Genomic DNA, 26,855 nt, shown 5'->3' with positions numbered 1-26,855 from the left:
CCTGCTGAGGATGTAATTCTGCAGTCGTGAAGATTTTGGTCTGTTTTGGTCTGTGCTGCACTGAGAGCCCTTCATGGATCGGACTTTGTTTCAGCAGACTGGGATTTAAGGGATTTGAAGGCCTGGTTAACCACTAAATCTTCCATTTCTGCGATCTGGCCGGGCAGATTGCTGCACTCAGGGCCTCACCATCCCAAAGACTCAAGGAAGGAACTTTAAAAAGGTTCTTTATCTACCGTAAATATCATATAAATGATGCAAAAATTATGCAGAGCAGATTAAATGCGCCCAAACATCCCAACACCAGTCAGGTCTTTGAATTTTCAAGTACGCATGGTCTCCTGTGCAATGCCAAATTTCCATCAGAAGCCCTTGTCGAGCCAGAGAGAAAGCCAGGGCTGATCCTCAGCTTTTCTACCAGAGAGTGTCTGTACAGCCAGTTGTTGGGTACAACGAACATGAATGTCTTGGGGTACACAACAAGCCCATCTACAGCAGCATTCTCTCCAAATTGCACCAGTTTTCAAATCCAAACTGAGCAATCAAAGAGCAACAACTGTCTTTATGGATGTAGGCCTATACAACATCAGAAGAACAAAGACAGAGAGACAAACAAACAAGAAAGAAAAATAATGTTCTTGCCTGGATACAATTTTTGAGTTGTAGCATGGTATTGCTACTGCATTTTCCATATAGCTAAAGCCTTGAGAACAAATGTAAAACATATCTATCAAACTCAGATTGGTTGGCTAATATACACCAAAAATAGAAGCCGGCTCCTGCTCGGAGTTCTTTCCTGGTCAAGACTTCTGCCACCATTGATTGTTTGGGAGTCGGTCTCTGGGATTCTGGGAAGACAATAGCGACGCTATATAAATAAAGTTGAACGTAACTAAGTAAAGTATTTTATTCCACAGTAAAAACAAAAAGGTAAAGGACAGAGAGTGTTTTATAACATAGCTTCTGTAACTCTTGCTGACGCATACCTGGGCAGTGACAGGAAAATGGACGGTCTGTCTGACAACAGAACTGACACGGAATAACACAATGATAAAAAAATAAAGGTAGAGCAAAGGAAATGGGAAGGAAAACAGATTTTGATACTGCAGATGATGACACACAGGTGACAAGCAATTAAGGTAATTGGGCGACTGAAAGGAAGGCAGTCCATAGACGGGGACAGGAAATAGCCAAAAAAGGGGGAGATTGGGCGACGTAAAGGTAACACAAACTAACTGACTAACTAATAGCATATATAAGCTACAAACAGACTAACAAAAACGTCCTGATTCTGTCTCTTGGAAGAGTCCATGTTTGTAAACGTGCCACAAACCAATGTCCTTATTACAGGCTTAGAAGTGGAAGTGCTCAGGGTGGAAATCCAACAAGCCTCTCCTTTGAGTAGCCAGATGGATGTTTCCTCCAGGGAAAAGGCTGCTTAATGCCCCCGTGAAGCTGAGGGAGAACAAGTAAACTGTCACAATCAAGCCTTTGGTATTCTGCATTTGCAGATATCGACACTCTTACTTTTCAGCTCTTTTATGGCTTAAAATGCAACAGGTGACCCATAAGTTATTGCCTGTTTGTTTTACCTGGACGGGACCCTGATGTTGTGGGATGCGAGTGCTTAGGTACCACCAGGTATAAAAGTAGTTTATGGGTGATCCGACACCTTTTCATGAACCAGTTTAATGCTCCGACTACAGAAGGGGAGACCACAATGACTGTTCAATAACTTAATTTACTGCAAAAGGTAAATAAGGACATAGAAAACAAACAAGAGGGATGGGTAAGTCACTATTATCAGTGGCATCTACAGAGTGCGACATGAACCAAGCCAAACAGAAAGTAAGCAAACAAAGGCCTCGCTGGGTAGGAGGAAGGGAGAGGACCAGCAGCCATTTTGTATCAGGGAGAGGAGCTCAAGCGTGGATGGAACCCAGGTGTGGCCTCTTTGAAGGACACCTCATCAAACCCCAGCTCCGCTGACACGGAACCAACACGGTCGTCACAAACTATACTGAATGATAATCCAAATAGTGAAATCATAGCAAACCTGTGAGTGCATCACACTAGCAGACACTAAACCAAACTATTCTGGATAAGAGAAAACAGGGAGGAGGTTTGGAGACAGAGCGAGAGGTTTGTCTAAAAAGATCTGCTTACTGGTGCACTGACCAAGGAATTTGTTGCTTCAAAAGTCAATCCTCAGCAGCCTTAGCATCGGACTGACAGTACTGTTTGTAAATATTATAACTCCAAATCCCAGTCAAAGCTTTCACATTATTTTCTGGCAGTATTTTCATCACATACGTTACTAATTGCCAGTGGGTGTGGTGTGTGTGAGTGTGTGCTATGTGCATCCTTGTAACTGTCAGTTTGATGCGGGGGTAATCAGCGCTGCTAATGGAGTCCTTATGCAATTAATGAGTGTCTTAACTCAACCTTGGATTGAGATATACAGAATACACCCATTTGAAAAAAAGCAGGAACATCTGCGAAGCCAATAACCTCTGGACTGACTCCTCCTCAGAGTCAGCGTTTCCATTTTAAGCCAATTACGGCAGGGATATTTCATTCTCTACTAGATCTCCAGCTGCTAGGTGGGACAAGAAAACAATTCATTGGAGCAATCAGTTATCTCTGACAATTAATCAATACAATAATGCTACCCAGTGAGCGCATGTATAGGGGAACAAGCACACTCGGGCACGGATGCGGATTCAAACACAGCCATGCGGTAAATACACAGACAGCACATTATGGGATTAAATGACACAAGTGGAGTCCTTGAATGTGAAATCTAAACAGAGAAGAAGTTAGTTTTGACAGCACTGCTATGTCCCCCACTTTGCTCTTCATTGGGGAATCAGTTCTTTTATGTTTTTTAAATTGCGTCCTCAGACAGCTGAACCATGAGGAGTGGATCCCACCTGAGTCTTCAGTCCTCACTCAGGGTTAGCTTGGTTCATCCCTCCTTTGACCTTTTCCCATCGTCGGCTGCAACGCTTGCTGTGCTCACATGCTCGGTGCTTTGACAGCTTTTCAAACAGATGTAAAAGTTGCCTTTATGGCTCGGCATTAATGCGGCGGAGCATGGTCGGTAATTACATCCCGCAGAACAGACAAAACGAGGACTGAGATGTGCAGGAGGAGGACGTGTGAACATTACAGTGGTGAGGATTCGATCATTATCGGGATAGCCTGTGCAAAGGAAGAAGAGACATAAGAGTCTTTTCAAAGTGATGGACACGCTGACCGACTGCGCCCGTCACTTCTCCGTATCCATTCATCTACTTGGCTTCGCTCTCAGCGGCCTCACTGTGGATGATGTCCTCGCAGAAGCTCGTGCTCTCAAAGACAAAGCACTCTGAAACAATGCTGGGCAAGATTTAAAAAAAGATCTCCAGTTTTTGGGCTTTTTTAAAATCCTGTCATTCATTTTTCCGGCAATCGCATTTTGTCAGGCATGTTTTCAGCACCATCAAGTTCCTTTTTAGATGCACAAATTGCAGCAGAGTTGATGTTAAGTTTTAGATTTCCCAAAGTTTGAAAGACAATTTCTAGCTGATTACAATCAGAGCATCTCTTGGGTAAAAAACCCGTAAAAACTGTACACCGGATAAAGACACACACTATATATCATCACATGATACAGCGGCATAGGCGAGGTCTTCTTCCAGCACTCTAACCCTAGCCGATATCTCCGTCATCACTGTTACCTCTGTCTGTGCATGCTGGCTCTGTATTCATCATTCCGACTCAGGCCTCCGGTTCGTATTCCCAACACCGTTCAGGTTGTGTGTTATTTCTGCTGATAAATGTGCTGCAAAGGTCACCGCGGAAACACTGCATAACTGGCGAGCTTTGTTCCAATGTACGCTCAGATGGTCTAAAGGTCAGATCCAAATCCTCTGGATTAGCCAGTGTTTGTTTACCGTCATGTGTCCAAAAGCGTAGTTATTTTAAATGTTCTCTGTTAGCTAAAACAAGGCCTCAAATTGTTAGTGAGTTGGAATCTAATGGGGGTCCCAAATGAGGGCAGCAGCTTTATTAGATGGTGGGAGGAAAACATTATGAGGTAGAAGGGCAACAGAAGTCTATTTCTCCTGAATATTTAATATAGACTATAAAATTTGCTGTAAATCTACCCAAGCATACTTTGCAGTCTCAAGTATTTGTGTCTCTCCTGACTGATGGCCAGCTGCAACAACAAGAAGTGCTCCTTCACGGAGAGCTATGATACGGCCCGCGATGGTGTGACTGGTACACCAGCCGTGGGACTTGTACGCCGACGGTGTAATTACTCAGCGCGCTCACCGTGAACTGAAGAGGATAATGAGATTTGTAAACAAAAGGCGGCGGCCATTTTAGCAGCCGCTGCCTCACTTACCCTCCTCAGTGGTCTCCTCTGACAAGCGTACGTGTGAGGGCGCCCCCCCCCCTCCAAAAAAAACGGCCCCGGAGGGAGATGGTATGCAACTTCGCGAGAGGAAGTAGCCATTTGGTCTTCATTGCCTACCATATTTCTCAGTGATGCAGTCACCCCCTTTAGTGAGGGTCTAGTATTCATCAGAAGAGCGGGGGTGGGTATAAGGAGGGCCACAGGTGTGGTGTAAATCTCTGTGTTTATGTCTGTGTTACATCTGTGGCCATTTATTGCTCTCTCTGAAAATGAGTGTCTGTACAAGCCCTTGGGTATTTTTTATTTATTTATCCCCCATCCCCGCTGTTCTTTCCAGATAAATGCTAAACATCACGTGGCTTCTGAATTCTGCATGATTTCATTCAGCCGTGCTGCCTTTCTCCCCCCTATCTGTAATTACCCCTCTGTCCAAACTGGGTGTCTCCGTTGTTGGAAACCCTGGAAATGCACAGGCTGTGAGGGATGGGGAAAAAAGCCAACAAAATTAGCAAAGGATACATGAAGAAAAGACTAAAAATAGCATCTGAAGTTTTAATGCTCTGGACTGGCTCGACTGTAATCACCAGATATAAGCAGGAATGCCGATATACTGTATACAGCTATACAGCTCTACTGAGGCAAAAGTGGTGGCAAATCAGGTTTCTTTTGAATAATTAATGAAAACATTGCAAATTCAACCCATACAGGCCTGTGGTGACAAACTCAACCTTATTTAGCTTTATGTTTGATCTTTTAGCAACATTTACCTAACTTCCTGGTCTGGCCGTCATGTGACTTGAACAGGACGTGACTTTTCCAAAATGGCGTTACCAACACGGGTGAAGGAAGAGGTCGTTTCTAAAAGCTTGTTCAAGACTACAGGTAAATTTACCAGTTCCAGACTTTCAATAAGATGTCTTAGATGTTACAGTAAACCTGTTCTGATTGCACTTCCTGATGGAATTTGTTGTTTAAGTTGTAAAAACAGTCATGTTTGGAATTTATTTACCACTAAGGCCAGCATAATATTTAAGATAGAACAAAAATCTTTGATAAAATAAAATAAATGTTATTTATGAGGAACAAGCACATTACAAGTGTGTTTAATGTGGGCCACTGGGCCTGTTTTAAAGGCAAAACCCCTCAAAGTACTTGATGAGCTGAAAAACAGCACTCTGAGAGATATTTTAATATCTTTTGGAGAGGTGAGGGTTTATGACAGTCCTCTGTGTGTGTCTGCACTGTAACTTTTCTGAATAATGTTGCCACAAATTAAAGTGTGCGACTGGTTCAGAATATAAAGCCAATTGAAAGGAAAGGTGCCTTTTGTGATTATCCAAGGTTCTGCTGTGCAACAACTCTTAATGTTGAAGACACATCCCTGGGTAAATAATTGATGAATCAGCATGCATTAGCATTTTGTTTCATTAAGTGTATGCTAGTTTGAATTTAAGCTACGCAGAACTACAATAGACTAAAGTTGACATATTGCTACTGGATGTGAACTTACCTGCTTTTTATTTGTTTTTTATTATAAAATCGGTCCAAAGCTGTTGTTGATATATTCAATTATCACATATATTTGGCTGAGTTTCAAATTGTGAAGGAAATCATGACAACTGATTCCCAGCCCTGCGTACCAGTTAGCCATTTGTCATTTTTCTGGTGTGTGTTTTGGGGTTTTTAAAAAGCCTTTCCATGAAATTAGCTGTTTTCCCACTTTGACAGAGAGCGTCTGAAAGTAAAAAGAACCAACAAAAAAGTTATAGTGTAAAAGAATTTGAGAATAAACATGAAGACACCCCATAACAGCAAGCAACAAACACTTTGGTTTGCTTCATTTACACATGAATTTCCTCAATGAAGGTGAGAGAGGATGTTTGAAACTCTCCAAGTTGGTTAAACAAACCCATTTCAAACTGCAGGCGCCTGTCCGAGAAGTTGGACAGTCTTTGAAAAGTAAAAAATGCGGCCAGAGATCTCGGCTGAGGCTCATCAATGGGAACAGACATCTGTGCAAATACCAGCTGTTGTCGCTCCTAGTTTAGTTTACGTCCCTACCGAGCTTCAAACGCTTTTCTCATGCCTATGCTCTTTTTTCCCCCGCATCTTTCTTCTTACTCTTCAGAAAACCTTCTCCATTTTTGAAGCTGCTTTAATGTTTGGGTACGCCCGATGTTGTTTTTAGCTGCGCGGCTATGATGAGCCACACCGACGCCGCCCCGGAGTTTTGGTTTGCAAACACAATTTGGAAGTTTTCAACTTTTTAATTGCGGCCATTTTTATCTGAAACACAGGAGAAAAAGGATGTATATAGCATATACATCATCAAATGGAAAACAAAATTAAAATAAAGTTTGCCGACTGCTTGAAAGTCGTGTAGACTTGTGGCAGATACAGAAAGCAAAACTTTGTTGTGGCTTGTTCGGAACAAATGCTCCAAATAACACAGCAGAATGAACATCGCCAACCTTCGTGGGTAACCGTGTAAGACACAGAACTCAAATATTAGAACAAGCCTGATGGGTTGTTGTGTTTAAGTCACCTTTTTCACTGCTGTTGCCATATAAACTATTAAGCTATATATTTTCCTGTCAACAGTGTTTTTTCTGTTTTTTTTTTAATGTTCTACAAGACGAGTTTTCAGGTGTAACCGAGTACAGAAATGTTCCTTCTTTCTCTTAAATATCTCAAAGCCTTGACAACCACAGACGCTTTATCTTAATGAACATTTATATGTTTTTTTCCCCCCCGTTTTTGTTAGTATGTTAAACCTGGAGAATCAGGTCAGCTGCAGTGAGCCATCTTGACTCTCTGTCTCTAGGGAATGGACTGTATAATTCATCAAATACACACACACACACACACCTCCCCACATCAGAAGAGAGGTGGCATTCCTCTTTCTGTCTTTGCGTTGCTTCCTCCAAGCGAGTTGCTGACGAATGAGCCATAATTAATCTTTTTAACAGCCGACAGTCTCGGATGCAAACTTTGTTTTGATGGTTAAGGTAAATGTAGTTTGAAATCGTTTAATATAACGCCAACAAGTTCCAAGAGTGTCCCAAAAACACGTTCGCACGGATGATGGAGGAGATTTGGTCGTGGTGAACTGCACATAGATCAGGCAGGGAAATATGATTGACGCGCACATCGTTAGAATCCTCCCTCGTTGCAGAGAGATATTGGCCAATATCCAATTAGATCAGCAGAAACAACAAGACAGTGGAAAAGAATTAAGATTGAGACGGGGGAAAAAATCCATCACGCCTCGAAAGACTTGCTTTTCTGGCAGATTTGAACGCATCCAAAACCTCTGCAAGAGGCAGAACATTTAGCAGAGGAGAAAAATGTTGGTGCGGCGGCAAGGAAAAAGGAACGGTGGGGAGATAACGCTGAAAAATGTTCACATGTGCGCAGTTTACTCAGACATAATCTGCGTACCTGGGCGAGGAACAGATTATGGGAAATCCAGAAAGGAAATTGTGGGTTTAAAAATGACATAAAGACGTTATTGGAGCTTCACAACAGCAGAGTTGACTTGACCGCTGCGACAGTCAAAGGCGGACTTTTATTTCTCAACTCTGGCCTGTTTTCTTTTCCTACATTTACAGAAATCAGAGGCTGTGCTTTTATTCTGCACAGACTCGTGTACGTGACCACTTTCAATGAGACGTGGCCTTCAAACGGATCACTCTGATAATCCACAATAGAAAAGGAAACAGCCAATAGAGTCCGCCTAATATATCCATGTTGGTGATTCAGTCAAATTAATACGAATGAATGTGCTGTAGATTTTCTCAGATAGGTAAACGGAGCAGCATCCGTTGAACTGAATTCACCCACTGGGCGCGGCTGCTTTCCATCTGTGTCTTCGCTGAGGTGAGACAGCTGGAAAGCTGCGTGTGTCTTTTGACAGACCAGGTGGACCAGGCAGCAGGCACTGGCTGAGAAACAGGGTTTAACATTTGCTCGTGCCCGATAAATCTTTACCAAACACTCCCCGTGATCTTTAACAGACAGCCACACACACACACACACACACACACACACACGCAGATTTGCAAGACGAGCCCTGCAAACTGTCGTAATAGACATATAAACATAGAATACACAAACCAATAGAGGCTCATAGCAGAGCATGTAAACACCATATTTGTCTCATTTTGTCTCTCCATTATGAAGGGGTGTCTACGCTCCTGCCTCCCCATGACCCGATTGGTAACGTCCTGTCCTTTTACTGTCATTTTTTCCTCTTTTTACGGAGAGATGTGCTTCAGAAAGTTTCAGGATTCCTGAAGACCGATGGTACTTCATTCAAGGGGGGAATTTGATGTGACTTTTGTGGGGAACGTGCCACAAATTAGCATTTGATTTACATAATGAGAGGAGGGAAATGAGGGGAAGGGGGGTGGGGTGGGGGGCTAGATCCTTCCATGAACACCTCTGTTGCTTCCTTGACAACAAATGACTGCGTAAACGTTTCTTTTTTCATCGCAGAGGCGTACCAAGTCAACAAATTCAAAATGGATGAGTACATTTTTATTATTATGCATCATTTATTGAGGTATTGTGGGGGCATTAGACAGACAGACAGACTTATTTACTCTCTGATACCTCAGTCGACCAATGGAAAACCAGCAACATCCAAAGTAGATATAGAGAAGGAACAAAACAAGGCATTTTTAAGATAAACACGGAGCGTGCCCCTAGTCCACGGGTGGCACGCCTTCCTCACCGCTACACTTGGTGGACCTGTGTGTATGTGTGCAGAGGCCAGACAGGTGTGTGTCCACCCACAGCTGCAGAGGCGGACGTACTCGCCCACACACGGGCGCCTCGTGCGGACGCTGCCGTAATGCCACATTACAGGTAATGAACCCGGCCATATGTTCCCGGTTAGTTTGAAAATGAGAGAGGAAACTCCGGAACTGGGCTGCAGCGCTGCTCCACTCAGGCTAACCTGCCTGTCTGCCTGAAAAAGCACCTTTTTTAAAGCTTTCTTTTTGTAGGCTTTAAATCCTAAAAATAAAAGGCTACTCAGCATGTAATTTGCAATGTTTAAACAGTAATGTTTAAGTTTTTCCATCCAGTTTAGTTAAGCAGAATTGGAAGTGACTTTTCTTTAATTGAACGATAAGGCTGCATCATTAATTATAGATCGTTACCTGGCCAGAATATAAAGCCTTTAAAGGGGGGGGGGGACCACCACGACGAGCGTGCGAGCGTGCGCACACGACCACACGCAGCCTGTTATGTATGTGACGAACCCTGAGAGGCCTGAGTGCCGCTGGTGCTTGTTAGGTATAGGTAATTAATCATGTAAATTACCTCCTCCTTTCTCACCACGGGGACAGATGGAGGTTCCTGTGTTTGCATTTTAGTAGATGTTCAGCCTCTCGCTCCTAGCGATTAGCATATAGGTAAGCATATTAAACATATATAGTGTATCCCAATTTAGTCAGTGGGTATTTTTGCCTCCGGCTATGAGAGTTATGACTAATGACACCATCACCACAGGAGGAGACGGAGCAAAGAATCCCAGCAGAGTTCCAGGACACACTGTGCTCTTTTGATTGTTGTTCCATTGCTTCTGCTGCTGTCACATTTTAGCCTGGTGCCTCTCAGCTTTTCCCTGCCTGTGTTGGGTTCTGATTATATTCCACCGGTTCTCTTCTTCTTTTTAACCACATATTTTTACTGTTAACAGTAACAATCAACTGTTGCTGTTACTGTACATTCCTGCTATCCTGGCTCTAGAAAGTGTTCAGCAGCAAAAAATAAGCTCATTTTGGACTGAAATCCAGGAGTGAAATCTCACTGAGGGTACGGAGTCAAGGCTGCTGCGGGTTTTAACTGTTCTGCACTTGGTCGTCATGAAAAAGTTCATTCCACAGCTGCTCCCTGGCTTTAACCTGGTGTAGCAGATGTAGAGGAAGAGTGCTTTTTAGGTGGAAAAATTCTTCCGACCCAGAACCAATGTGCCATTTGCCATGTTTATTTTTTAAAGGCACAAATTGCTTCTTGGAAACGTTGTTCTTTTTATGTGCAATTTTGTCTCAAATGTGCAATCTGAAGAGCCCCTCAACTAACTTGGAGCGAGGAGCTGCCGTGCCCGGCCCACATTTTCATTAGTCTAACAGCAGCAGCAGCAGGAGCTGGAAGCAGCGGGCTCCCTGAGCAGCTGTTAAGTGCGGCTGGATGGGAAACAGGTACCTTGTGGGTACACGGTGGTCTCCCGAAACCATTCCAAATCATTAGGAAAACGGAAAATTTGGTTCTAATGGGGCATTTAATCGAGAGATGACGGGCAAAGGAGGGAGGACGGAGGGAGGGAACAAGATCTGAAGCAAGAAAATAGGACGTCTGTGAGCAGGAAGCAAAGGAAGGACAGGAGGATACAAAAGGCATGTCTCAAAGCTTGCATCAGCATCCATTATGGCGCTTACGCCTTGCTCTCTTTACTCCTCCAGATGGCCTTGGTCTTTAATCACGATGTGTGTGTGTGTGCGCGCGGGTGTGAGAGACTCAGAATTGCAAGTGCATCCCTGGAACACGTTAGTATGTGCTTGCATCTGCTTTTGTGTCTGTTGAGGTGTGATATACCATTAGAAGTGTCCATCAAGGCTTTTGTTTTCTTTCAAATACTGTTACAATGAATATGGAGGACGGCTCCTCATGCGGCCGCATTTTCCACACTTAAAAAAATGGACTTTTCAGTCATTGACAGCGGTAAGGTCAAATAACTCCATATCAAGTGTCGCTTTATGCACTCTGGACTTTTATGAGCACACCGCGTCGTGTCTGGTCGATTATGATTGTCCCGGTTTTAATGCTAGCGGCGCAAATTTCCGAAGGCAGCTGACAATGAGGAAGTGGAGCAAGTTGTCCACTAATTAGAAGGTCTTTGGCTTGATCGCCATCCTTGGCTGTGTCAAAGTGCCCTTGGGCAAAGATATCGAATCCCGAATTTAGACGTGGAACGAGCGTCACAGTTGCTGGAAGTAAATATCGTAAAGGTAGACGTGTCCATGTGGCATCCGCTTAAAGAGCAGAAGAAGAAATCAAGTAGTTATATTACATAGATGCATTACGCGTGGAAAGATAATTAACCAGGCACATTTAAAGTTAGAGGCAAACAACTGCAGACAGCCGACTCGTGCGTGTCTGCTCAGGCTGTGTCATCACGTGCACTAATCCCCCTGTTTTACATGTGCTAAACCGAGAGGGCAGAGTTGAGTGGACTATTTATTGCACCTTTCCACTACACGTTGTAGTGACATGCAGCTGGACTCGATGCGGTATGGTAGTGTTGGTGGTTTTCCATTACAATCGAGTGCCACGTAATCACAACACAACTGTGGAAGACATTGAGATGTCTCTGATAAATGGTCTCTCTGTTGGCTCTTTTCTCATCGGAAAGTTAGCAGAAAAGACAAAAATCACTATGGAATAAATGATTCATCACCGTAGCAAAGTCCGGACTATTTAAACGGTGCGACATCCGAACTGTCGTGCCATACACGCACAACTTCAACACATAAAAGCAACAACATCAAAGAGGGGTCAACAAATATCACAGACATACTAAAGTTACATTTCGTTCTCAGAAGCAAAGAGAACGCAAGCTACCAGCACAGCACAGAGTTAGCGTCAGTGGCTAACTAGCTTCCAGAAGTTTTTTTTTTGTAAGAGAGCTTACTGCCAGTGGAATATGTAAAATCACAACACTCTCCCTCGTCTCGGTTGATTGTTGCCATAAATAGTGTCCATTTGATTAAACCACTTACCACATGCAGACTAGAGACTAGTGGGAAAGCATCATTAATGCACCGAGGAGCTAAAAAGCTGCTTCGAGACAAGGCGAGCGTTGCTTAAGAACTGTGTACCAGACTGGCGGCACGTCTGGCTTCTCTGGTGCGTCCGTAAAGCATCGATTGTGCACTACATTTCCCAGTGCATTGTGGGATGCGTTAACATTCCGACAGCTGTTAAAAAAAAAAAAAAAGCCTTTGTCCCTAATTAGTGCACTAAATAGGGAATGGTGTGAGATTATGATGAGCCCTTGGGGGCTGCAGGTTAAAAGCATTTTCCCTTTGGAGTCCTGGGGTCAGGACAGGGCAGGGTCCTTGACCTGGACAGGGTCCTTGACCTGGACAGGGCGGGGTCCTTGACCTGGACAGGGCGGGGTCCTTGACCTGGACAGGACAGGGTCCTTGACCTGGACAGGACAGGGTCCTTGACCTGTCCTCTGCAGCTCGTTACACAAGGCTTTTGTTCCACGCTCAGGCGATGCTGTTGATTTGTCGACATCTTTTGCACATTATGTGACATTTTCTCTGAAACTAAAACGGGAACCGCACACAGATCCTACAGCTGTCGACCTTGTAGTGAAATCAAACGACCACACACACACACACACACACACACCACACACACACACCACACACACACACACACACACACACACACACCTGCCAGACTGGTAGATGCCAGCATGCTTTAACCCCGTGGCTCTGCTGCCAAGTACTCAGAACAGAAGGAGAGGGAGAGAGAGATGTCGTAAAGCGAGGGAACGGTAGAGGGAAGCCAATATAGGTAGAGAGAGGGAAAGAACATCGGGACAAGAGATGCATAGCAAACCAAAATGGTGCAAAACATTGAAAAATAAGAAGAGAGAGAGTGGTGCAGTGAGGCGGAGAAGGAAATGTAGGGTAGGGGAGCATCCAGCTGACCCTGAGCTGGGCTGCATTTGTAGTCAGAGATTTAGGAGGAGGAGACAGGGGCTGAAAAAGACAGATGGAGGAAGAGCAAAGGCTGATGCAGCACACAGAAAGAGAGAGAGAGAGATAAAGGTCTGTGGTGCACTGTATGCTAGGCTAACCTGCTCCAGCACAGATCTGACCAAGGAGGCATGATTTTGTTGCTTATAGTCACTGATGTGCACGTTCGGTGAGACTCGCAGTACCATAAAGAGAAATGTAATGTTGATTTGTACCTATGAGATATGGTTACGCCAAATCCCGCCGCTTCTCCGGCTGATCTGATCTTTAATTTAGAACAGAGTGTGACGGCCGAGGGGAACTTCGGTCCAAAAGAGGAAAACAAAGCTTCCCCGAAGGTGATTACTATTGTGGAATCAAAGGGTCCTGGTGCCGTCTCGGTCTGTTCATCTCTGCTCTTCTTGTGCTCCTGCAGAGAGGAACGCGGGTGCACCCATCTGCCCTGCACCTCTCCCTCCCATCCTTCTCTCTTTCCCTCCACCGCATTTGAACCTCTCTCATCAGTTCTGCTTCTATCCAGCCAATGGCTCTATTGTGCCCAGCTGAAGTCCAATCATCATTATCCATTTCTCATCCTCCCTCCAGACCTCCGTTCCATTTGTTCCTCACAGCGTTTCTGCCTCCAATTTTCGTTTTTCTTTCCCGTCGCACTCTTCCCCCCCACCCCATATTTTTTTGATGCCTGGTGCCAGGTCCTCTTCCACGGTGCCAGCTGTGACCCCTGCAGCCATACCTCCGCTCCTCCCTGCCAAGCACTGGCCCTTTTTTTTTAATGAGCACTGAGCAGAGCGGGAGAAGAGGCAAATAAATCAAATATCACATTTCCATTTGGCCTGAAAGAAGAAGCAGATACGGATGAGTGTCAAGCCAAACCCTTTGATGGAGTCAATTAGGGATTACAATTTGTTTCTTGTAGATTTGGAGTTGAACATGGATGCAGATAAAATAACGTTTGGCTGCTTTGGTCATTGGTTTCCGATGTGAAGTATCAAAGTTAAAGGTTTCTGAACAGAGGCCTCTTTTGCAGGGTTGCCTGGGCAGCTGAGACGTCTATTGGATGCTGTAAAAACAACACATGACATCACGGGGCTGTGGTTCAAAACCCGAAAAGACGTAAAGTCACGACAGAGCGGACACGCGCATTTGACTTTCATCTCTTTGTGAAAGATTTAGCGCATTAGCTCCCGATACGGACGCAAAGGCCAAGCACTTCGGCTGCAGATGCCCCGGGGTTTGTGGGCCAACAGGGGGATTTTCATGTGTCAGCTGGCTGCTCCAAACTGGCCCCCCGAGACTACGTCGACGCTTCAGACACCAAAGCCACTGAAACTTGTACTGAGTAATAAGTGGGTGGATGGAGGGAGAGGGAGGGGAGGCGTTTTGAGATGAGCAGCTGAAATAAAACACCCAGACAGGCAGGCTACTGCAGTGAGGCGCATACCATTGAGATAAGCAAGCGACTCAGCCCGCATACGGAATGGAACAGCGGTAAGGCTCGCTCTGCAGGGGGCGGTCCTGGGAAACCAGAAATCTGGAGAGGATGATACCCTGGAAGGTGCCAGGAACTTTGAGCACGGCAGCAAACCCCCACATGCTCAGGCGTGACGCGGCTTTCTTCCCCACCCCCCCTCTGCTTTCATTATCTCCTCTCAAATGTGTGTCCCTGCTTTTATTCGACACGACAGAAGCTCAATTATCATCAAGCCTTGCACAGCTTTCCAGTTAAATATTTAAATAGATTGTGTGTTTAAGCCTTCCTGCAGGACTAAAGCTGTCTGACAGGTGAACAATGGTTTTATGTTCAGCCACATTAATTAAAACCATGTTTAATTGGAGTGTAACCTTTTGGCTGCATTGTATCTCTGATAGTTATAGGGAAAAACTATTTCCTTAACAATATGCTAATGGTTGTGGTGCAAAACCAGAGCCTGGTTACCCCCCCCCCCCCCCCCCCCTTCCCCCCACCCCCCCCGACACACACACACACCTGAAAAAGCACAGAGCAGGACCAGACTCAAAAAGGGAATGGGGGGCAGTGAAAGGAGGAGAATGCAATGAAAACTGACTCAGTCAGTCTGGCTGGAAGAAGCTCCGCGTCAAATGTTCCACATAAATGAGTATTAATTTTACATAATTATCCTTGGGTGAAAGAACTTCTCTCTCTCCCTCTCTTAAACTGCTTTAATGTGGTTCATAGTGTTCATCATGTTACCATGAGCTCATGAAGCACTTTGCATGTTGAGAACCAGTAATGGTCCCAATTTCACCAGAAGTGCCCAGAGGTCATTAAAATTGCAGCATTCCTGCATCCTTAACCACACATGGAGCTTTCTGCTTCAATCCTTAACCACCTTCATATCTGATAGGGTGGGTAAAAAGGCCTTTTTAGGGTTGAGGGGCGATTTGTTGGGCAGTTTAACCATGTCTGTGAGTTCACTCCAGTGTTTCTAAACATGGTTTAAGATCTTTGATTGGCTAACAAATAGTCTGCTTAGCAGTCCTATGCTGTGTTATTGGATGGCATTGGGTAGCCCATATTAAAGGCAAATTCATTCAAAGGAATGTAAAATTTAAATGACAAACATGGAGAAATCAATAAACACACATGAGAGCAGGTTTGTGTCTGTGTGTGTGCTGTGTGTGTGTGTGTGAGTACTGTGTGTGAATTGTTGCTGGGACACCAGATGCTCGGATGATGAATGGGTTGCTATCACACCACGAGCAGTAAAATGACACTGAAGACCTTAGATCACATGACACACACACACACACACACACACACACACACACACACACACAACACACACACACACACACGCACACACACACACACACACACACACACACGCACACACACACCCCAGAACGCAGCATACTGCTGGAGGAGAAATGGAGTTAGCTCTCATCTTTCATCTTCTAGTCTGTTTTTCAATCCTCAATTTTCTTTTTGGCATTTTTTCCCCTGCCAGCTCTTTGGTCTGATATATTATCTCCTCCAGCTTTCGCTGTTTACCTTCTGTTTACTGGAGCACTGTCCTGTCCTGATAATCCCGTATCACGCGTCTGTGTAGGGGAAATGTGTTTTTAAAAAGCAATTCAAAAAGAGAGGGAGAGACTTTTGGACGTGGCTCTAAAACGAACTCTGGCTTTATGTGGGAAACTGGTCACCAGCTGTCAGCGTTATTAACACAGCCTTAAGTCACAGTCACCTTTAGTCCTCTTCTTTTTCATACTCCTGGTTTGTTTTTCCTCACTTTCTCATTCTCTCTTTTCACGTGGAGGTCTGGAATTAGAGAAGCAGGCACATGAGACGCGAGACAAACGCTGGCGTCCCGCTGATGTGGTACAGCTCATGGCTGGCTGGGCTGCTCGCAGTGGGTCGTCTGATCGAAAACCCAAAACCTCGGTAGGTGTGGTTTTTATTCTGTTTGTGGTTTCCCACAAACACCCCCTTTAACTTCCAGAGAAAAGGGGACAACCTTCAAAAGGATGGAACCGCTGGGTTCTCTGAAATCATTTTCCAGATAGTTATTACGTTTGAATAGACACTTGGACTCAAATCAACAAGTAGTGCTTAAATGATGATGCACCAAGGCCTCCTACAGCCTTCATCTTTTTTAACCTCCCAACACTACCAACTGGTTAATTCTTTATGACTGGCCTTGCTGTGGTGGAGTGTACAGTCTTCCTTTGCAGCTTCGCTGTTCAATTATTTCTAAACTGCTGGCTTGACGGGACTAGATCAGGTTGTAGATACACACCTGGGGCCCATGTCACAACCCTGCAGCTCGCCCTGGAACACCCGACTCTGTTCAAGCAGAATGTCAAATCACTGCTGTGTACACGCAGTGGGGAATTATGAAGTGGGGGTCTTCATTTATGCTCGCCTAACATGAGGGACGGAACCAACGGACCTTCCGAGAGCCTATCAATCAATTACCTCGAATCAGTCCAGTAGCTACAGGTGCAGGTCAATGAAGCATGCTGGTAAATATGAATCTGTGTTTCTTTTATTCTAGTAGGTTTTTATTGCCTCCCAAATGCTTTTTTGCTAATAAATCTAGCTTTTTAGCAACACAGTATTCTAGCATAGCAGCCACTCTCCAACAATGCTGTTCAAGTTTTTAGTCCCAAGGTATTGCCTTTATTGTTTTTAAATGGATTAATCTTGTCACTTTCTAAATCAGAATATTTAAACAGTAAACCAAACACATTTGCTTTGACACCTGCGTACACCACCTGTGATAACATTGCAACACGGACCTGAAAAAATGACTTGTTCCCTGGCTGTCTATGGAAAGTTTCTATGGAAACGTTCACTATTACAATATTATTAGATGCCATGATGACAACTTGCACTGACAGTGAGACGAGATGGCCCAGACTGTAAAATGTGGTGGCTACTGTTAATATCAGGCTGATAAAGTGGAGCTCGTCACACTTTCTCATAACCAAGCTCAAGATTGCTCTTGCTGTCAGCGTTGTTTTTTTTTATTATCATTATTATTCTGCGGTTTAACGTGAGAACATCGTAACAGCCTCCAATGATTAGTGAGTTAATTAGCAAGTACTTGTTGTTATAATAAGCATGTCGGCTTTTAATTTCAAACAGCGTATTGGTTTACTGGTATTGGAAGTGCTAATGGTGCTGTGTCGTCTCTGCAGACTGATGAGCAGTTTACCTCAGTAACTTTGAGTGTGCAGCAAAGCAATCCCGTGCGTCACCTCCTGGAAAAGATCAATATCTGGTCTCATCTCCAACGTTGCTGTGTTGCTCTTTTCAGCCGGGTCGCCATTGTTAAAATGAAATGAAGCCCGTTTATGTGTTTTTACTACGCTTGTGTTTTGTCTCGTATGTCCTCACAATTTAGGTATAATCGCTGTGAAAGATTCGCTGTCAGGAGTCAACATTTTTCAGGCCACATTACCTGGAGACGAGGTCTCACCGAGCTTCATTATCTGACGCGCCGCGAGTGAACGTGCGCTTTACAGCAAGCTGACAGCACAGTAAACAACCCGGCATCAATGCTTGTTTTCTTTGACCTTTGCTGTGATTAATTCATTTCCTCCGTTCTGGTCCCAGTGCTGTGTCAGCTTTTAAACAAGTTAGAGCCGACTACTTTGCTGAACTGTGGACACCTGCAACCCATGAAATGAGCGCATTCAACCATTGAGGGTTCGGCAGTGCCATTTGTTTGGGGGTGCATTTTTGTATGCGTGTAAGTGCGGCATCCGCTAGATGAGAATGACAAAGAACCTTCAAGTCAGTTGGGCTGAAAGAAAATTCAATGAAAGCAGGCAGGACATCCTTGAAGTAGATAAAGGTGTGTGTGTGTGTGTGTTTGTACATCGTGAGGACTGACATATTCAGGTGCAAAATGAGGACATTTTGAGGTGGGACTCCCCCCAACTATAAAGGACTGTCTTTGTTGGGTAAAGGTTTGGCTGTGGAGGGTGTAATTATGTGTCTGAAAGTCTCTATAATGATAGAAATATGTGTGTGTGTGTTTTTTTGTGTTTTTCAAACAGTGAAATATGAGTACCAAAGAATATCTGTATCAACTTAAAGACAATTATATTTCAGATTTACAGAATTTGGGTGTCAGATCGGGAGTTTATGGTAGAGGTGTGAACACAGACACCTGCATTCATCTGCCTATCTTCCTGATCTCCATCTCTCCCAGTTCGCTTCCCCCCCCCACTCTCGGCTCTTTCAATTACAGCGTGCAGGGTTCAGAGGGCTGATGAATGAGGGAGTCCATAGGGAGACTTTGACATGAGTGAGTGCCGGACATACATCACACGCAGCGCTCACACATTCCCTCTTTTGTGAAAGGGAACTCGGAAAAGGCCCGCTGGGCTGACACTGCACAACTCAATTAGGACCGGAGTCAGAAAGGAGTGTAAGTAGAGTGAATGATGGCGCCAGAGACGGGAGGAGTGGGATAAGGGATGCAGAATGTTCAAGGATTGCACTTAAACATCTCTGGTGCAAGGCGAGTGTGGCCACTTCTACCTGAGAGAGGGAGATTTGTGAGGCGGGAGGACGTCCCTTGCTTTGTCCATCGACACTGGAGCCGGACAAGCAGATGAGGACGACGTCAGACAAGAGGGACAAGACACAAAGAGTATGAGGATGATGAGGAAGTGCAGCGGCTGAAGGAAGAAGCTAGGATACCGCGGTTGTGTGATTGGATGTGCGTGCGCGTGTGCTGGTGATGATGGAGGACACCGGCTCCCTGAGCAGGGTCATAAACCCGGCGTGCTGATTCCGTCTCCAGCAAAGATTTACGCTCTCTCCTCTCTCTCTGTCTCGCTCGCTGTGACGCACTTGCAGCGGGCATCCGTCACCAACCCTCGCCGTCCCTCACCTTCAACTATAGGACACCGTTACAGGAGCGTCCCCGCACACAAAGGTCTTGATGACGAGCAGTTCTAAATCCACACGGCAGGATATCGTTTTGGCAGTAATTTAGGAAACCCTGGTGACAAATCAGACCCAGGAATTCCTCACCTGATTGTTAAACTGTGTTTATAATTCCTCCTTGCAAAATGATGTGCTTAAATCAGTCGGAATCAATGCAGACATGTGAAGGATAATTCCTCCAATTAGCATAAACACCATTCCAGGCACCATAAATGTGTTATTAATAACCTGCCATGCAAATTCCTTTTCTTTTTGACTGAGTGCAGCGTGTAGCCACCACCACCGTCGTGAGGTGTAATTTGATGAGTACAACACTGCTCAACAGGAAACAACAACACTGGCTCATCTGCTCTCTGCTGCTTGGATGGCAAGTTTTTTTGTTTTTTTTTCCCCAGACGCACATGCTTATTTGTTCGGGAGCGGGAAGAAACCAGAGCAGAAGCCTGTTGTTGCTGCTGCTGCTGTATTTAACAGCGCCGGCCTCTTGATTGACAGACGCTGACTCAGCAGGAGGCTCGGAGCGTCTGAGAGGAACAGGCTCGGTGGGAGAGGCTGAGAACAACAACGATATCATATTGAAACGTCGGGAGGGAGCCTTGAAAGGGATTTAAAATCGAGCACGATGAATGTGGTGTCACGTGTCCACGTCCGACATGCTGTCCAAATTCAGCTGCGTGCTCTGCTTCCAGATGCTGCCTTGCCTCACCCTCCCCGTCCGGGATTTCACCTCCGCCGGCTCAGCCGAACCCGTAACCACCAATCAGGAAGTCATTGCTTTAAGAGCAGGTGCATCCAGGAGCTGGAATCACAGAGTAGAAATAATCAGGGGTGAGATTGGGATGCTGCATCACCAGCACGTGGGACTGGTCTCAAAAAATCTCTCCTGGAATTGGACGACCTGCTCTGCAAAATTATAGTGTCATAAATATCCAATGAGTAGGAAACCAGAATCAGGGTCAGATGTCTCATTATTCCAATCAAATTGGGTTTGGAGGCAAATCAGCGCCCCGAGAGTCAACCAGCACGAGACTCAGTCGGCTCGCGAGGACAAAGGAAATTAGCCGAGTGTCTTTAAACGCACCACAGGTTCAAAGTAGAAACACTGAAGTGCAGTAAACAGTGTGGATATTAACTGCCTAAAACGAGTCACAGCGATTACGTAAAGGGAAATATTGTGATCCACAGTAACTTATGTGAATCCATGGAAGAGGCTTGTGTCAGACAGCTTCTTGTAAGAGGTAGCGTGACGGCACGGCTCTTCAGCTGCCCTAAAACAGCTTCAGTTCTGCCCCTCAGGAGCCAGCCTTAAGAGTAAAGAAAGCAAACATTTTGCTCAGCTGTTATTTGCTCAGAGTTTTTTTTTTTTTTTTAAATGTAAGCATTAAACTCAAGTTGAGAGGTCAACCCAGCCGTCCCCTTGTAAAGGGAGATGAAAGAATCCCTGAATATAAATGAAGATGTTCAACAAGCAGATTTCGAAAAGCGGGAAGAGAGGTTAATCTCAGTCTCTTCTCATCCTGCTGGGAACGGAGCAGTGATGGCTTCACAAGGAAGCTGCCAAAGCAGTCGACTGCAGGTGAAAAGGCCGGTCATCACAGGAGGGTCCTCAGATGTCAGTGCTCTGACTGACACATAGGGACCCTCCCTGCTCAAGTTTACTTCCTGTAAAAAGAATTTCTGAGTAAGAGTTTTGATGTGTTCTTGACAAAAAGCTCAATGATCCAAAATGACATGTTGTCGTTTGACAGATGTCCGCTGTCTCTTGGAAATGACTAAAAGCTAAGTGAGATAAATGTCAAGGATTTACGGCTTTAGCCAATAGAGTCACTCATTAAAGGGTAAAAAACCAGAACCTTCTTGCTGGGGCAGAACAGGTTGGACCACTACGCAGGTCGGCTGCAGGTCTCAGTGCTGCAAAAGGACAAACATTTTAATGGATGTTACAAACAGGTGACAGACACTTCTGTGGAATCCTCGAAGGGTTTGAAGTGTTTGGAAAAAGGCAATACCTCCATTCAAATATCAAGCAGATCTTTTTTGCCCTGCTTTTATGAACAGCTACCCTGATGCTCTCTTTTCTATTTCTCCTCTAAAGATCACGTTCGGTGTCTGTAAAACAATATATTTTGTACCTCCGGATGTGTTGTCCACTAAACTTTCACCTCTGATGGCGGCTGTTGGAAACCCTCAATTTTTCAAACATTTTTAGCAACTCAGTAACATGAAGCCTGTGTATTATTGTACAACATATTTCCATCGCTGCTTCAGATCCTAACATAGTGGTAAAAACCTTTCTGCTGACCAGGAGCGAAGTCTCAAAGCTGCCAATCAACGTAGAACACTGGAATGTGTCTTTTTTTTATGGTTATACATCATGTTCTAATATGGCCTCGGTAATTCTCCCACTCCGTTTCCGTCATCCACTAATTAGTCTCATGGGTCTTAAAAAAGAAAAACCAAGACATTATTGGCTGGAGATGAATCCAGACAGAGACAAATGAGAACAACGTTTTGCTGGAAAGGGCCTATAAATAGAGATGGTAGTCACAACCTGCAGCACAAACAGGAAAACACGCGGCTGAGGGACGCCACCGTCTCCAGAAACACGGCGCCGTTGGAACTAGAGGTCTGCACAATTTGACCAGCTTCCGGATAAATCAGGAATTACCTTTGGAATGGCACATTGAAACCGACACATTCCCCTACTGTAAATCAGCATTTTCATTGTGTGTCATTGCTTAACAGTTGCTATTTAAAAGACGAGAGTAGCCCTTGTGTGTGCATGTGCCTGGTGTTTATTTACCCATGTTCCTCTGTGTTTACTGGTGCGTGGAGCTCCAGTGTGATTCTCTATGCACTTTGGGTTTGTGTTTTGCTTTCCTGGATGCTTTTGTGTACTTGCAAATTAGAATTTTTCAAAGCCGTGTGTGTGTGTGTTTTGAGTCTGCATGGATTTGCGTGTGTGTGTGTGTGTTTGTGCAACATCCATTCAGTGGTTGAACACCTGAGTGCCCACAGTGACAGAGAGGGATTGCAGGTTTTCCAACCCAACCGCACACCACCAACATGGAACGCTCACACTTCTGTTGGCTTAGTGTTTTATCTATCTCTCTCACACACACACACACACACACACACACCACACACACACACACACACACACACACACACACACACACACACACACACACACACACACAATACATGCATGTAAATACAGACACAGTTGTTTTTTAACCCTATTGGAAACTGCTTTATGAATAAAAAGTTACTACACTCACTAATGCACAGAAGAATAATAAACACTTTTTCAGGCAGCCATTAGTAATAACAATGAAGAAAAAACAGACTGTCTTCATCTGCAGCACTTTTAAAGAAGTGTAATTTGTGGAATCGTGTACTGAAAGTCATTTCATCACCCCCCTCACCACCACCACCACATTTCCCCTTCCTCTTCTCTTTTGTCGAGTCCTTCTGTTCAATCTACCGTATCCTGCACATACATTAAATCCCTCCACATTAAAACTGCAGGCCGATTGCTTAATACTCCCTGCTGTTATTGTACTTTAGTGAGTACATTTGTAGAGTTGCTCCAAATAATAGATTCCACCGTCTCTGAGTTTCCCTGAATCTCGTGGGGAAAACAAACCAAAACGGACTTCATAATCGTCACGATTCACCTGTAAATTAGCTTTAAAAGCGCTGGAAGGAGGGGACGCAGAGTGTGGCGGTGATGAAAGGTACTCTGAGGTCGCGGGGGAAGGTATTGATTGACTATAGGAAGATGGTGCCTGTCTGTGTGCTTCTGTGTATGAAGTTCCATGAATCATCATTGGAACTTCACCTGCGTCTCCAGCTTCAGCCGTCAGCCTTCTCTCGCCACGTTAAAACAGCTCAGAAAAAAAAGATTCCACTGTTATGCCGTCTCCCCAACCTTACATCGATCTCTACCCACCTTTTATGACAAGTTCAGACTTTTCCACCCATCTGTCAGTGTATTTATCTTCGACCTGCATCACACGTGTCTCCTCCCACACTCATCCTTGTGCCACTGTGTCAACATGAATCTGACGTGACATCACACTTCTCCTGCACATGCTTCTCCAATCGACATTGCTGCCTGGTAGTTTGTCTATATAACCGGGTCATTTTAGTTTGAAATTTTAAACTTCTAAATCATATCCCCTTCCTGGTTTTATTGGCATTTTAAACTAGCACAAAAAGCATTTTCATCTCTTATATACAACTTATTTGGCCTTATTGTACTAACTATAAAATAATCATAAACCATAAACCATAACATTCTCTGGTGTTCTTTTTCAGATATAGCTAGCTAAATAGTTAGCTATTCATGACAACATCTGACTGTCAACTTTTCTTATTTTATTGCAGAGGCGAACCAAGTCAACTGATTCAAAATGGATGGGTACATTTTTTATTAATAAGTCATTTATTGATTTATCGTGGCAGCCATAGATAGACAGATATAGCTGATTTAAAATGTTCTAAGGCACTGTTGAGAGTGTTCTGAAGTGGTAGCCATGGTGACGACTCTCTCGCAGCTGTTCTTTTTATGTCTTTTAAGATATTACAGTATTATAATGTAAGGTCAGGCTGCACGGAACCTGGGGGCTTCAGTGCACCACGGGATTGACTGATGACTGTTGTCGATTCAATCCAAGAACCCCACCGGAAGGGCGGGTGAGGGTGCCGGATGGACAGAATAGTCAATGGTCAAGAACCAAGACTGGAAGTGAAGAGAGCAGGGATGATAGGAGAGTGATTTAGATCGGAATTAGGCCGAGCGGAAGCGGCTATAAAGATGGAGAAATTATTGGGGGGAACGGTGGGATAAAGATGAAGTAATGGAGAGCGCAGAGAGAAGCAGGAGTGGACTTTTCCCAAAAGATAAGCCAGCCTGCATTCATGTGAATCCACGAGCTGGTGTGTTTGTTCATTTATTTATTTAATTGTCTCAAAAACCTGCCAACACATTTCGGTGGCAGCCATTTATCTATTCCAAGCTGGCTGAAGATTGGAGCAAAAAAACCACCACATTCATTGGTAGACACCAGCGCCCTGACTGATTCGCTTCATCACACTAAAGTTTCAGCTCGTACCTGTGTGTGTTTCATTGATTTATGTTGTGACAGCCTCCAGGAATAAAATGATTAGCATTCCGGGACAGTGCAGAAGATCCCAGGAAAGACGGAGCAAACGTATCAGCTCAGAGCTCCAAACACGTTGCTATTGATTCTCTGTGGATTCTGACGACAGAGAATAAATGCCCAGCAGCTTTGGCCTGTCCCACGGTGACGCTGTGACGTTTTAATGAAAGAGAAAATATCGTTCAGTCACCAACCCACTCGACAGGTTTTAAACCCCTCCATTCAGCATTGCTGTGCGTCCCATGTTCAGCTTCTTTTAAGGTATAAAAAAAAAATAATATGAACGCAGTTGGACCAAACTGACATTAAGAGATTTTTGTTTTTTAAAAGATGATGGTGTCTTTCATCGCTGCCTTTAAACCTTTTATTAAATGCTGTGGCTTCTCCTGCTTTAAGGCAAATGTTACGCGGTTTAAATGTAACTTTGTGTTGCGCACAGACTCGATTCAATTTTCTCTTCATAGTTAATGGGCCCGAATGTATTTCTCTGCATGCCTCCGCGGTTTTGGTTCATTGGCTCCTTATTGCATCTGGGGTGCAGTTTTTGCCTGAATTTAGTGGGTTTTCTTTTCGTTTTGTGGCAGTTCACTCACCCAGTGGCTGAAACAAAACCCATCACTGTGGCAGATATGAACACAGCTCCCCACTTCAGAACTGGCTGCACCGGTGGGACGTTTTTGGCCATGGCAGATTCTGGCTGGTCAGCATGAGAGAACAAAGAACCATTTTGCACAACCATTTTTTTTTTTAGATTGTGCAGTATGATTTTACATTAGTAATAACGTTAATTCTGAGTTTTCGCGTTCATATTTCCTTGCAACATGTAAAAGCGAGAAAATTCAAAAGCCTAACGGATGGGTTCAGCATTCTGTTGTTTCAAACAGTAGTCAGCAGTTTTTGTTTTACGTCTCATCCATGTGCGCATGAAGAAAAAGCCCTTTAAGGCTGAAAAAACCCAAGTGGGTAAGGTGTTTAGGTCATGCAGCCTCAGCAAATAAAGATGTAATGTGTGTGTGAGAGTGACTGATGGAGGGAACGAGCTGGTGAAGTGAGATAGGAAGTGAATGATTGTCTGTGCGTGTGAGAGAGAGAGGGAGGTAAAGAGCAAGTGAGAGAGAGGCAGAGATGGACGGAGATAGGGATGCCTTGCAGCCAGTGTCCATACCTCTTACTACCGACGACGACTGCGGCTGAGCCTCGGCTAATTGACTCTGCCCTCCGCTGCTGTCTTATCTGCTCTGTTCTTACCGCTGGGTTCCACTCTATCTGACTGCTTCAACACTCTGCCTCCATCTCCTTTTCATCAAGCCTCGGTCTTCCGTGCTAATGTTGTCGCAGTTTTCTTTGTGCGTATGCATTTTCCTGTCCCTGAGGACCAAGCAATCCAAAAGTTTACCCTTATTTTCCCTGCAATATTTGTTTTTTATGGACTTGCAAAGTGTGAGCATGGGAGTGAATGGTGTGTTTGTGATATCTGTCGATAAGACATTTAAAAACCGCCAGGCTTACTCACATTTGGACTCTGTCCTTCTTCCAGATGACACAAGAGCAGTATATCCTCGCAGCGCAGCCCAACACGCTCCACCAGCGGGGGGCGTCGGTGTGCGGCGCCCAGGTCTACCCGGCAGTGGGGATCTACGGCTGGAGGAAGAGATGCCTGTACTTCTTCATCCTCCTCCTCCTCGTCACCATGATAGTGAACCTGGCTCTTACAATCTGGATCCTCAAAGTCATGAACTTCACTCCGGTAAGTGGGCGGTTCGTTTGACGGTTAACCTGAGAAATGCTTAAAGAAGTTTGTAAGCAAACGAGAGCGGCAACAAATTCACCGCTGGGGTGCGTTTGTGGGTAAAATGCTAACTGAGTGCACCTTTACGTCACAGACATTCTGAGCATTGCGTCTAGGGGCCACGGCACAAATACATTTAATATCCCATATTGCCTCGGGGCTCAAGGAACTTCACTGTGATTGGATATATGCAAATCAGGGTGAATTTGACCTCTGCAAACCGCTGGCAAAGCTTCCCACATCCTGCCTAATGTTTCAGTGAACGACTTAAGAGAGGTCTTTGGGG

At 44.7% G+C, this 26,855-nt stretch overlaps 1 protein-coding gene across 2 annotated transcripts in view; it reads left to right on the top strand.

The window, feature by feature from the left end:
* The window catches only part of LOC130527826 (zeta-sarcoglycan), a 175,566-nt gene that overhangs the window by 70,635 nt on the left and 78,076 nt on the right, over positions 1-26,855 (top strand). Inside the window, exons 1-2 of one of the 2 annotated variants that reach the window (XM_057036604.1) lie at positions 25,928-26,126; positions 26,318-26,527. In XM_057036604.1, coding sequence (XP_056892584.1) covers positions 26,318-26,527 — 210 coding nt within the window. In that variant the 5' untranslated portion in view covers positions 25,928-26,126. Of the gene's footprint in view, positions 1-25,927; positions 26,127-26,317; positions 26,528-26,855 lie in introns of those variants that run through there. The other variant, XM_057036603.1, reaches the window with a different exon arrangement.

Source organism: Takifugu flavidus, chromosome 6 (genome assembly GCF_003711565.1).
Source record: "Takifugu flavidus isolate HTHZ2018 chromosome 6, ASM371156v2, whole genome shotgun sequence".
NCBI lineage: Eukaryota > Metazoa > Chordata > Actinopteri > Tetraodontiformes > Tetraodontidae > Takifugu > Takifugu flavidus.
This window is presented reverse-complemented; position numbering and strand designations above follow the sequence as displayed.